General features: G+C 35.5%; 1 protein-coding gene across 20 annotated transcripts in view; it reads left to right on the top strand.

The window, feature by feature from the left end:
* The window catches only part of CDKL5 (cyclin dependent kinase like 5), a 213,662-nt gene that overhangs the window by 85,892 nt on the left and 113,529 nt on the right, over positions 1–14,241 (top strand). For all 20 annotated transcript variants that reach the window (XM_072816790.1, XM_072816776.1, XM_072816786.1 and 17 more), the window contains one exon: positions 2,615–2,649. In XM_072816790.1, coding sequence (XP_072672891.1) covers positions 2,615–2,649 — 35 coding nt within the window. The remainder of the gene's footprint in view (positions 1–2,614; positions 2,650–14,241) is intronic.

The raw sequence follows: 14,241 nt of genomic DNA, 5'->3' as shown, positions 1-14,241 counted from the left end.
TCCAAGTTTCTGAGCAATGTGTGTAGTTATGTATATATGGTAATTCATTTTTCATAAGTCTTCTTGATTTCTTCTTCTTTTTAAAAAGATTTTATTTATTTGAGAGAGAGCAAGCAAGAGAGAGCACAAGTCGAGGGGAGGGGCAGAGGGGACAGAGAGAAGCAGACTACCTGCTGAGTGGGGAGCCTGATGTGCGGAGCTCGATATGAGAACCCTGGGATCATGACCTGAGCCGAAGGCAGATGCTTAACTGACTGAGCCAGCCAGGCACCCCTCTGATTTTTCCTTTTTAGTAATTGTTGCTTGACTTAAAGATAACTTTATGGAGATTTTGAGAATGATTCTGTTGACAGGGTATGAATGATTATAATTATGGTTTCTTAGCATGTATTTATTCTTTTAGAAGGGGTAGGGGGCAGAGGGAGAGAGAATCTTAAGCAGGCTTCAGGCCAGTGTGGGGCTTGATCTCACAACCCTGAGATCATGACCTGAGCCAAAATCAAGAGTCAGAGGCTTAACTGACAGCCACCCAGGCACCCCTAGCATTTATATCTTTAAAGCAAATGTTAAAAAAATTTTTACTTTATGAATTTTCAAATAAATTGTGAATTTTAAAAGGAGTTTTAAAGATATACCTATGTGAACAGCAAAGCTGTTCTAGATTTTAATATTAAGTATTTAAATCATTTAAAAATAAATACAATTAAAATACAGTCTGGGATGACTGGGTGGCACCATGGTTTCTGCTCAGGTCATAATCTCAAGGCTGTGAGTTCAAGTTATGTGTTGTGCCATGTGCTGGACATGGAATCTGCTTGGGATTCTCTCTCCCTTTCTCTCTGCCCCTCCCCTGTGCTCTTGTTCATGCACATGCGTGCTCTCTTCCCCTCTCTCAAATAAATAAATAAATAAATCTTTAAAAAAAAATACAGTCTCTTCATTGGATACTTTAAATTCTGAAGTTGAAACCATATAAAAAGAATGGATCCCCTACCAAAAAAAAAAAAAAAGAATGTATCCTTTTTCATCAGTCAACCTCTTTTCCTTTTTTTCATTGATACTAATTATGTAAATAAAATTGATTCTTTTTTTTTAAATGAAATTCATTCTTGATGTCTTACCTACTCTGTTTTATATAGCTGCTTTTTTGTTTGTTTGTTTTTCCCCAAATGTATTATAATTACAGACTAATGCAATAAAGGTACTGACTGGAGCGGGTGAGCTCATAGGGTATAATAGTGTTGTAATGCTTCAAATTCTTGGCCTAAGTTTTTCTGGATCACAACTTTGATTTTCTTAGTATACCTGTAGTGGATCATCTTCTCAGGAATTGGCTCAGATTAATTAAACTACTAGACTGTTCTATAAATCAGAAAATTTCCGTTTCAGTTATAGTTGGAACTACCATTGCTATGTATTTTTTCCTTATAAACTACCTCAGATGCTTTCTGGCTAGGAAATACATATATATTAAGGAAATTAAAAATTGTGTAGTAAACTCTACATTCCTGTAGCCTGGGCAGTGTATTTTCACTCCATAGAAAAACTGGCATGGGCTGTTAAATTGTAATTGAAGGATTACCTGGTGATTATGGAGTTAAGTTAGATGGTGGTAGTAGCTGATTACATCTCGACTATGATAATAAGATTCATCGATCTCCACCAAAGTGAGGGAGACTTATTCTGATTCTCCAGATTCTGTTCAAGACACATTTCCCAATTTCATCTCTCTGAAGTTCCCTTGTCATAGATGTATGCAGACTTTGCCTGTCTGTTAATTTTCTTGACATCTCTACAAACCTCAAGTTATTATACATTACATTTTGATTCTGCTAATTAGGTTGTCACAATATAACTCTAACCTCTCAGTTTCCTGGGTATCTTGCTGTCAACTTTGTTCTGCCTCTAAAGAAGTAGTTTTTTGGCTAGATAAGAGGATAAGTAACCCAAACTGTAGTAACAAATCTCATCAAAGTATACCAAAAAAAGTGGAAGTGCTTAGCTATAAGTGGCCAGAGAACCTTGGACTACTTATGATCTGTGCTGAGTCTTTATTTATGGCAAAAATATAGCAACTCCTACTAGTTATTAATTGGGATGCGTAGGCCTATACTATCTTACCAGTCAGGAAAGACATTCTGTCTTCTAGGATTGAGAACATATTTGGTAGGCTTGGTACCTGAGCTTTCTACTGGGAAACACTAAGCCTTTAAATTTTAAATTTTCTACAATCTTTTGAGTTTATTTTCATTTACTCTTAAAGTTCTTATGTTTAAATTTTATCTCCAGAAATTTTAAGCTTGTATTTAAAATGTCTCCAATGAAGTTTTCTTTAAAAAGAGAAACATTTAAAAATACTTGTTAGGCAAATGAATTGCTTATGCTCTTGTTCTATAAAAAATACATATACTAAATATCCACATTCTATTTATATGTGGCTCATTGCATTATCACTGCAGAGTATTGTCATTTTAGGAATCATTATTATAACATATACTGATAGCCAATATAATCGAACTTTTATTTCTCTAAATGAAATAAATACATAAAAAACACATAAATAAAAACACAGTTTATATATGTGCCCCTAATTGTTTCTTTCTTTTTATTGTAGGAGCCTATGGAGTTGTACTTAAATGCAGACACAAGGCAAGTACATGGTTTTTGAAAAGAAAATAATGTATATGTTTAACTGTTTAGAAACTAATGTATTGTTCTGTGCATATGGGTGTTTAAAATTAAAACTGTCTGGCTATGATAATGATGTTTAGTGAAGTAGAACAAACATGTGAACCCAGAAAAAGACTACTTTTGGATAAACTTTGTCATGATTAGGTAGTCATTAATTATTTGCAATCATAGGCTATTTTTTTCTCAACTGACCTATGTATATAAGTGAACAGCTTCCTAATTGGAAGAGAGAAAAGGTGATAGAGAAGAAATCAAGGTAGTGACAGATTTATGTTCAAGTACTTTTGAGCAAGAAGGAGTTTCACTCAGTCATTATTTTTCACATAGATCCAATAACTTACATTATTTGGTAGATCTGAAACCAGATTTTGAAAGGTAGTGGATAGGTATTTGCTTATGAAATAGGTCTTCAGATAATAGTGTATGATTATCATTACTGGTTGTAGTTAATCACCCTTGAATAGCCTTGAAATGGATCTTACTATTTAGATTATTGGACTGTTATACTAATCATCAATTATTTAGGGAAGTTTTTTCAGATTTCCCATAGCTGTTGCTCAGTGGTAAGCATGTTTTACTCAGAAACTAACTTTAATGTGGCAAGTGTTGCAGCTGTAACAATTTTAAATGTTAGGTTAAATATCTTTCTGTTGGGATCCCTGGGTGGCGCAGCGGTTTGGCGCCTGCCTTTGGCCCAGGGCGCGATCCTGGAGACCCGGGATCGAATCCCACATCGGGCTCTCGGTGCATGGAGCCTGCTTCTCCCTCTGCCTGTGTCTCTGCCTCTCTCTCTCTCTCTCTGTGTGACTATCATAAATAAATAAAAATTAAAAAAAAAATTAAAAAAAAAAATAAATATCTTTCTGTTATGGTATATATACCTAGTCTGAGTATTAGTATCTGGTCTCATGCTATTTTGTGTATAATTTTATTATTAAAGTTTTTTGTGATATTTTCTACTGGAATAATTTATGTCTGAGATGAATTTAGAAATTTAGCCCAAGTCATAATTTAAACTCTGAAAAGTATCTATCATAACATATATGTATGTGTGTTTATGCATAAATAAAGAGGATACCGTTTTTGTTTATTTTTTCTTAACTCTTGCACAAAAATGGTATGTTTTGGATCTAAGGCTTCATGACAGTTGATGTATTTTTGGATTTTAGGTCATAAATCTCCTAATGAATTTTCTATTCTTGAAATTGGGTGTTCAAAGTATCTTATATTGGTAATAATTATCTGAAGATCTCTGCCAGTAAATCCACAAAAATGGTTTGAATACTGGGGTTCTTGATCTAGGATAATTAAGAATTTAAAATAGTATACATAAAATAAATTTAGCATCTTGGATACCTTGTTAAGAAATATTACTGCAGTTGGAAATTAAACAAATGGAAAGCCCTCTAATGAATTGCTATACTGTTAATGAATTGCCTTGAGTTATAATAAATTTCTGAAGCTTAAAAAAATAAAATTCCTTGGTGGATACTACTCGGGGGAAATAGGTTGTTAGTTTCCAAGTTAAATTTGATTCTTTCAGTGAACGCAATACTTCCTTTTATACCATGACTCTGTTTATGCAGCATAAGTGGATGCTTAAGTTCTTAATCTATGTTTCTTTCTTTTTTTTCTTTTCTTTTCTTTTCTTTTCTTTTCTTTTCTTTTCTTTTCTTTTCTTTCTTTTCTTTTCTCTTCTTTTCTTTCTTTTCTTTTCTCTTTTCTTTTCTTTACTCTCCTTTTCTTTCTTTTCTTTCTTCTTTTCAAAGATTTTGTTTGTTTATTCATGATTTTGTTTGTTTATTCATGAGAGACACAGACTGAGAGAAAGAGGCAGAGACATAGGCAGAGAGAGAAGCAGGCTCCTCGCAGGGAGCCTGATGTGGGACTCGATCCCGGATCCCAGGATCATGACCTGAGCCAAAGGCAGGCGCCCAACCACTGAGCCACCCAGGGGTCCCGTCTTTTTCTTTTTAAAAGATTTTATTTATTTGAGAGAGAGAGAGAGAGCACAAGAGAGTGTGTGCACAAGCAGGGGGAGGGGGGGGAAGGAGAAGCAGGCTCCCTAAGAGCAGGGAGCCCAATGTGGGCCTTGATCCCAGGACCCTGGGATCATGACTTGAGCTGAAGGCAGATGCTGAACCAACTGAGGTGCCCCCTTAATCTTAACCTTTGAGTTTTGAAGTTGAAAGTTTTCTGATACATAATGCAAATCTTCCAATAGTGTTTTCTCTCAGTCTTGTCATATTTCTTCTATAACTGTTTCCCCATGCTTTTTCTGACCTTATGTAAGCTCTCTTTCTGCCGTTATGTAAAAATGAACTTTATTATTTGAATATATTGTTTTTATCTTTCCATGTGTCTAGTGTGTTTATTTGTGTGTGAAGATATGCTTGTTACCTGTACTTGGTTCTCATAATGCACACTGTTAGTCCCAGCAAGATGGGACTAGAGTGAAAGTAGATGAGAAACAGATATCCCTGCTCTTGAGAAACCAACTCTAAATGTGAACTATGATTCCTAGCACACTTTGCGTTATAAAGACAAATAAACCATAGTTCTCTTGCTCTTGTCTGGCTTATGGTCTGAAGAGGTAGAAAACAGATACTTTAAAAAATAACCCATGAGATTGTTGCAAATGACATTGCATCTAAAAAATATCTCTTTTTACTGACCTTCACTAAATGAGGGACTTGTAGACCAGCTCTCTAAGTATTGTTGTTTTTCCTTTACATGCGTCTAAAAAGATTTTGCTGGATGAAAAATGTAACACATAAATTAGTGCCTAACCCAGAGTACTATAAAACTCTTTGTAGAATATGCAGCTGTTTAGGCATTAGATTTGTTATAGATATATCCTCTTTTTAGCTAGAATCAGACCTTCGAATCTTTCCTCCATTATCCAAAAAGAGAGAATTTGATTCATCTAAGATTTTACCCTTTGGGATCGAACAAATGTATTAAAATGAAATCTCATGTTATAGTTAAAAATGGATATAATCCTCCCTGTTGTACCTATGATATGTAAAATAATCATACCTATATATTTTGTGTAACTTTTAAAAATTTAATGAAACACAAAAATGTATAAATCAGGTCTGTATGATTATATATGCATAGGTACATGTGATGACTTATGCATCAATTTGATCTCTTTTGGATAAGGTTGGCTGTGGGTGTTTATATAATTAAAAAATTCCTAGCACATTATCTATTTGAGCAAGTATGAAAGAAAGCTACTGTTACAATCTGTGTAGTAATTGCAAGAAATTTAGAGGTCATGTTTATAAACAAATGTATCTTGTCTTTTTTTTTTTTTTTGTATCTTGTCTTTTGAGAACACGGCATGGTGTTGGGCTGTTTCATGCCAAAGACAATACTCCTTAATTTTCTGAAACAAATGCTGCACAGTTAAAAAAGAAAAATGCAACTGTACTCTCTTTTCCTCTGTTTATTGTATTTACACACATTGACATATATATATGAAACGTCTTAGCAGTAAGTGTTAAGCTACTTATGGTACCTTAGGACTACTCACATTTGGAAGAAGTTCTGGTTTGGACCTTTACTCTCCAGATATGTGTTGCTGGTTCTCTTATTATTTACATGTCTGCTTTGAAGTGCTTATGCATATTTTATAGCATGCTTTTCTTTTGCAGAAGCTCAGAGAGGTCATCTTTATAACAAAGCAGGGCAAATGGAAAGTGGTGACATAGGGAGATGTGCTTAGAAGTGGAAAATGGGGGTGGGGGTTTGTACAGCCTGACTGAGAGAGATTGGGGGGCAATGCTAATTCATCCTAGGACAGGGAAGTACTGATTCATGTATTTCCTTTGGTTGTGGTTGACATATGAGAAATTTTTGTTTGTTTTGAAGTGGTAGGTGACATATGCTCTTGGGATAACTAATTATACAACGCCATGAAGAATCCAGCATTGGGGTAGAACCAAGAAGTATTTAATAAATAATAAAGTTGACTTAAATTACAGAATCAAAAATGAAGGCCACTGTAGAAAGCTATCGTAGAGTATCAGGTTCCTGTGGAAAGATTAGAGATGATCCCAAGGGTTTGTGGTAAACTGAAAAATCATTGCTATTATTTATATGACTGACAAACAAAGGGGAGCTTTGGGGAAGAAATAATGAGTTTGGCTTTCATAAAAAAGAAAGAATAAAATGGCAGCAGAATACCAAACTTGGTAATAAATACCACATACGGAGCATCTAACATATACCAGCTAACTCTGCTAGTTGTTGTCTACTTAATCCTCACAACAGCCCTATTCTTCTACCCATTTTACAGATAAGAAAGTGGAGTCATTAGAGAGGTTATATGTTAGAGCCAAGATTATGCAGCTAAGAAATGGTGGAACTGGCTTTGATATGATGCCAGAAATCACTAACTTGAGCATAACTGTGAAATGTTACGGACCTGTCAAGAGGGAGTGCAGAGCAGAGTTAAGGGCATGTTTAAATAGTCCTACTGAAAGGAGTGGGAAGCAGACCTCTAGAAAGAAAGAGAGATTCTTTAAAATGGTACTCCAACAGTGTAAAAATCCATAAAAACACCATGATGTGCTTGCTTCAGCAGCACATATACTAAAAACACCCATGATGATAAAGATTGAGGGGTGAGAAGATCCATTTCATTTAACATTTTCATTTATTGATGACCCTTTTCAGTGAAATGGTACCTTGAATGCCAAATTGCAAGAAGTTAAGGAGAGAGCAGGTGGTTGAGAAAATCTGTATTGTGCCATTTTTCTCTTTTGAGAGTTGTGAAATTGAGATTAAGAGTAATAGAATAGATGTGATTAAATACTCACTAGTCAGGAATACCCATATTCCTCCCCCCTCGCAAAAGGCTTCTTGCGTTATTATCGCTTATTATGCACGATTTGTCTTTTGTTATAAAGGTTCATTTTTAGCAAGCATTATATATTTTGAATTAGCGATTCCTTTTTTTCTTTTTCAGATTAATTTTATTTTCCACCAAAAAGCTGAATGATGATTCAGTCACTTTTAAAAAATAAAAAACAACTTTTTAAAAGAAGATACTTGAGGAAAAGTCAATGAACCATCACCAGTTTAACAGATTACTTATAGTCTGCCATCCAAAACCACACAGTTAGTTATTTTCTACTAAAACAAAATAAACTTTCAGTTTTTTTCCACATTAAATGAAACAAGTCTTAAAAATTTTTTTAGGTTTAAGTTTTACATGTGAATTGAGTTCTTAAAACACAAAAGAGATGAATCAATAACGACAAACAATATATAGGATTAATTATATTATTTTCTTTGTCATTACTTTCCTCCTTATTTAGATATAAGTAGGATGTGGGTTCCTGGTTCTTGTGTACAAAATTTCTAGCATTTGAAGAAAATTAGAGAGAGGCTTGGGTTTTTAATAAAGATTGTAAGCAGTTGGAAATATTTCAGTATAGATTATTTCACCATAATCATTTTTTTAAATAATCACACTTTCCTAAAATGACTTTAATTTACTACAAGTTATGGAGATTACTGAGATGACAATGTTAAACTGGACTTTGGGTCAGGAACAAGGATCATAGGAATTATTAGTGGGGGAAGATATCTTCTGTCAACTCTTAAAGGGGTACTCAGAACCATGGAGATTACTGAGATGACAATGTTAAACTGGACTTTGGGTCAGGAACAAGGATCATAGGAATTATTAGTGGGGGAAGATATCTTCTGTCAACTCTTTTTTTTTTAATTAATTAATTAATTAATTAATTATTTATGATAGTCACACACAGAGAGAGAGAGGCAGAGACACAGGCAGAGGGAGAAGCAGGCTCCATGCACCAGGAGCCCGATGTGGGATTCGATCCCGGGTCTCCAGGATCGCGCCCTGGGCCAAGGGCAAGCGCCAAACCGCTGCACCACCCAGGGATCCCTCTTCTGTCAACTCTTAAAGGGGTACTCAAAGAACCAAGAGAGAGGTGGTTTCCTCTCTTGGTCTATTTTTTCTTGCTGATCCAATTAATTGTAGAACAGTTTCTGGAACACTACAAAGGTCTTATCAAAATCATGCTTTGTATTATAATATTTTGTATTTCAGATTCTACTAGTCTTTTGATACAGGGCCAACTACCTATGTTTCTGTTGTCTTGTTATCAATAAAAGAAATAATGGCTCATGTATCAATTAACAGGCGAGTCTAACTTCTTCAGGGAACTAAAAGAATTTTTGGGCTTTTATCATCTTCATTGTTACCATTATTATCATTATCCTGATCTAGATTTGTTTTGTTTGTTAGGTTTTTAGTTAATGGGATAAAGAAATGATCATGTTAGAACTGTCTGGTACTAACTACATGTATTGTCTACACAGAAGACTTTACCTTGTTCATCCTTCTCACAGTGACTCAATTCCTAAATGATTTGTCCATCCCTTCCCCACATACTCCACTACCCCCAACTAGAGGATGAGTTGGCAGGGGCACTAGATGGACTTGGAAGTTTTCTTTTTTGCTAATCATGAAAACATGATGTTCAAAGAAAAGAACATTCTATACCTTCTTCAGATGAATAATTTCATTAGTCTCTGATAAATGTCTGTGCTTAAGGGATTTACACTAGCTCTTTAATGCAAATTCTTTTTAAAACTTCAGGAGCAAAAATGAAAGCAAATCATTTTTTTTTAAAACACAGGCCTGAATTATGTATTCACTGGTAATACAAGAAAAGCAACTGATCAACAAATGCCCATATGGTGGGTACTTTGAAGTAGTTAAGCATAACTATCAGTTGTTGAAAACAGTAACTGGAAAGTAGTACAGTGATCTATTTCTATCTAAATGATAATATCATCCTGAAATACTCTTAAAAGCTATAGTTTATATTCTATAATGCTTTTGAGCTTTACTCTTTTCTAAGTTAAAGATTTTTTTTCATATGTTAAAACCTTTTGATTTTAAAATATCAAAAAAAAATTTTTTTGTACCTTCTGTACTTAAAGCAGTGCACCAATTCAACCAAATATCTGCTTAAGAAAAATCTTTTGAGTGCTCACAAAATATCAGGTACTCTGCCTGACACTGGTTCTGTAGAAGTCAATAAGTAATTCCTATTTTTAAGAAATTTAGTCTAGCATCTATAAATCAAAAAATATAAGATCGTGTTCTCTCCCCTCCCCTTAAGGAAGCTTAACATATAGCTTGGTAGAGGTAAATTTGAGAGAAGATTATAGTTAAATGATGTGAAACCTTCTTTCCCATTTTTTTCAATAAATTATTCATGAAAGCCTACATAGGAAAAAAATCATGTCGGTAATAAAAGAAAAAAAGATAAGTATTTCCTAGAATCCCATAAAAGGACTACCATAAAGACGGAAATAAATTAGGAAGTAGTGCCATTAATTGAGGACAGTTGAATGAAAATGGTATAAAGTGGGAAATTTGTTTGCTTCTGAGTGTCAGAGGGCCCAGAACCCTTGGGTGGAGTATTGATATTGATGACTGTAGAACCTTCCCTACGTGGCACAACTGAAAACTTGATCCACATGGTTCATTCAGGTTGTTTCCCTTAACACCACTGTATTTGGATGGGCAGGAGAGCCTCCCTGACAGTGTAGATCTGGAGTTGGCAAACTTCCAAATGTGGCTCACAATTTTATAAATAAAATTTTATTGGAATATAGCCATATTCATCCATTTCTGTATTTTCTGTGGATACTTTGTACTAAAATGACAATAGTCCAGTAGTCGTGACGGAGACTATATGACATACAAAGCCTAAAATATTTGTTATGTGGCCTTTAACAGAGAAAATTTGCTGACTCCTAATGTTGAACAAGCTCTAACAAGGAAATTTCTGTGGAAACAGCATAGTGGCCTCAGTGGGTCATTGGTCTCAATTTCTATTTGTCTCTTTTGCCCTTGGAACTCTTGGAGTCTGAGGAATAGAGTTAATCAAAGTGTGGGACTTACACTGAAAATTGCTTTTCTCTAGAGCTGGGCTAGGATAAATCGTTTCAATGGCTGGGTAGGAAATTCTGTATTGGTTACCTCTTTCACATATCAACTGTCACAGAAATGGACTTTGCCAGGGACTGGGCATACAGAGACACATACCGCCTATTTGCCCTGACTGTGTCCTGTCACTGGCCTGAATAACTCTTTTCAGCCAAAGGTGAATACAAAGTGGGGCACCTGGGTAGCTCAGTCAGTTAAGCATCTGCCTTCAGCTCAGATCATGGTCCTGGGGTCCTGAGATTGAGCCTCAAATCGGGTTCTCTGCTCAGGGAGTCTGCTTCTCCCTCTCCCTCTCCCCCTCGCTCATATTCTCTCTCTCTCTCTCTCAAAATAAAGTCTTAAAAAAAAAACCCGATGAGTACAAAGAATAAAACAATCTTCATTGAGACTATAAAAGAATACTTGCATTCAAGAGGAGATTCTTTCAATATGAACAGTGAAAGTCTTTGGAGACTAAAAATTTCAGATATCTTCTGAATATAATTCAGGTGAACATAAATGAGAAATTAAGAAATAGTAATAATTTCTATTCTAAGTACCTTTTGACTTCTAGGCATCATGTTAGGTGCTTTATTTTCATTAGTCTAAATTTTTATAACAACTATAAGTACAGATTACCTTCTTTTTACCTGGGGGAAACTATTGCTCAGATAGGTTAATTTCCTGAAGTCTTTACAAGTTAGTAAGTGGTAGACCCAGGAGTTAAGTCACATTTTAGGCCCCTTAAAGAAAAAAAAAAAGATTCAGGTAAAATTGACATAACATACAATTAATTTTATTTTTTTTAATATTTATTTTAGAGAGAAAGTGAGCAAGGAGGAGCAAAGGGAGAGGGACAGGCAGACTGCACATAGAGACTGATGTGGGGTTCGATCTCAGAACTCTGAGATCCTTACCTGAGCCAAAATCAAGATTTAGTCGCTCAACTGACTGAGCCACCCACGTGCCCTCAAATCAGTCATTTTATTTATTTTATTTTTAGAAGATTTTATTTATTCATTCATGAGAGACACAGAGAGAGAGAGAGAAAGAGGCAGAGACACAGGCAGAGGGAGAAGCAGGCTCCATACAGGGAGCCCGATGTGGGACTCGATCCCAGAACTCCAGGATCACACCCTGGGCAGAAGGTAGTTGCTCAACCACTGAGTCACCCAGGCGTCCCTCCAAATCAGTCATTTTAAAGTGCACAACTCAGTGTTTACACTCACACTCAGTGTTTACAGTGTTGCACAGTCACTACCTCTGTCAAGGTATAAAATGTTTTCATGACCTCAATAGAAAACCTCACCCATTAAGCACCTACTCCCCATGTCTCCTCCTCTGTATCCCTGACAACCATCAATCTACTTTCTGTCTCTATAGATTTACCTATTTTGGATCCCATTTCATATAATGGGATCATATACAATGTATGACCTTTGCAGTTTGCCTTCCTTCATTTAGCATAGTATTTTTGAGATTCATCCATATTGCAGCATATATCAGTCCTTCATTCCTTTTTATGACTGATTAATATTCCATTGTATGAATATATCACATTTTGTTTATCCATTCATCTGTCAGCGGATATGTGGGTTGTTTTTCACCTTCCATGTTCTGGCTACTGTGAACAGTGCTGCTGTGAACTTTTGTGTAAAAGAGTTCCTGTTTGCAGTTCTTTGTGGGTTTATACCTAAGAGTGGAAGTGATAGGTAATGTGGGAGTTCTGTGTTCAACTTTCCAAGGAAACGAAAAACTTTTTCCACAGCAGCTGCACCACTTTACATTCCCGCCAGCAATGTGCAAAGGTTCCAATTTCTCCATATCCTTGCTAATAACTTGTTTCCTTATTTTTGTTGTTGTTGTGACCATCCTAGTGACGTAAAGTGGTAGCATATTGTGCATTTGATTTGTATGTCCGTAATGATAGTGATGTTGAGCATCTTTTTTTGTGCTTGTTGATCATTTGCATATCTTCTTTGGAAAAATATCTATTTAAATCCTTTGCCCGATTTTTAAAGTTTAAATTCTAGTTAGAAACCACATATTGTGTGGTTTTGGGAGTAGAATTTAGTGCTTTATGATTTACATTTGATGCCCATTGCTCATCCCAGCATGTACCCTCTTTAATACTCATCATCCATTTAGCCATACTGCCTCTTTTTTTATTTTAAAAGATTTTACTTATTTATTCATGAGAAACACACAGAGAGAGGCAGAGATATAGCCAGAGGGAGAAGCAGGCTCCCTATGGAGAGCCTGAATCAGGATTCGATCCCAGGACTCTGGGATCATGACCCGAGCCAAAGACAGAGGCTCAACCACTGAGCCACCCAGGTGCCCCACCCTGCCCACCTTTTGAGTTGTTGGTATTATTAAGTTGCAAGAGTTCTTTATATATTTTGGATAAAAGTCCTTTATCAGATATATGGTTTGCAAATATTTTTTCCTCATTCTGTGGGTTGTTCACTTTCTTAATAACGTGTCTTTTGCATTAAAGTTTTTAATTTTGATAAAATCTAGTTTATCTCTTTTTTTCCTCTGTTGCTTGTGTTTTTGAAACTACTGCCAAATCCAAGGTCATGATGGTTTATGACAAATCCAAGGTCATGATGGTTTATGCCTTTAAAAATTAATAGTTTGAAAAAAATAGTTTGATTTTAGCTCTTTATTTAGGTGGTTAATTCATTTTGAGTTAATTTTTATATGTAATATGAGATAGGGGTCCACCTTCATTCTTTTGGATGTAGATATCCAATTTTCCCACCATTTGTTGAGGAGACAGTTTTCTTCCTTTTCATTGGTGATGTCACCCTTGTTGAAAATAAATTGACCATCACTGTATGGGTTTATTTTCAGACTCTCAATTTTATGCCGTTGGTCTATACGTCTGTCCTTATGCCAGTCCATACAACTTCAAAGATTTTATTTACTTTTTATAGAGAGAGAGAGAGAGCACAAGCACAGGCGAGGGGCAGAGGGAGAGGGAGAAGCATGCTCCCCGCTGAACAGGGAACCTGACTCAGGGCTCTATCCCAGGACTTCATGATCATGACCTGATCCGAAGGCAAATGCTTAAGTGATTGAGCCACCCAGCCTCCAATTTTCTTCCTCACCCCTAAAAGAAACTGCAGCAATTAAGCAAGAACTCCCCCATTCCCCTTTGCCACCAGCAACTTCTGATCTACTTTCTGTCTCTACAGTTTTGTCTATTTTATATATTTCATATACATGGAATAATACAGTATTTATGTCTGGCTTCTATTAGTGTAGAGTTTTTATGGTTCATTCATGTTGCATGTATCAGAGCTTCATTCCTTTTTATAGCTGAATAATATTCTCTTGTATACATATACCACATTTTGTTTACCCATTCATTTGTTGATGGACACTTGAATTGCTTCTACTTTTGGCTAATGTGAATAATGCTGCTATGAACATTCACATACAAATATTTTGAGTCCTTGCTCTTAATTCTTTTGTATATATACCTGGAGTAGAATTGCTGGGTCATATGGTAATTATGTGTTTAACATTTTGTGGACTACTGGCTATTACTGTGTTTTGAT

Source organism: Canis lupus, chromosome X (genome assembly GCF_048164855.1).
Source record: "Canis lupus baileyi chromosome X, mCanLup2.hap1, whole genome shotgun sequence".
Classification (NCBI taxonomy): Eukaryota; Metazoa; Chordata; class Mammalia; order Carnivora; family Canidae; genus Canis; species Canis lupus.
This window is presented reverse-complemented; position numbering and strand designations above follow the sequence as displayed.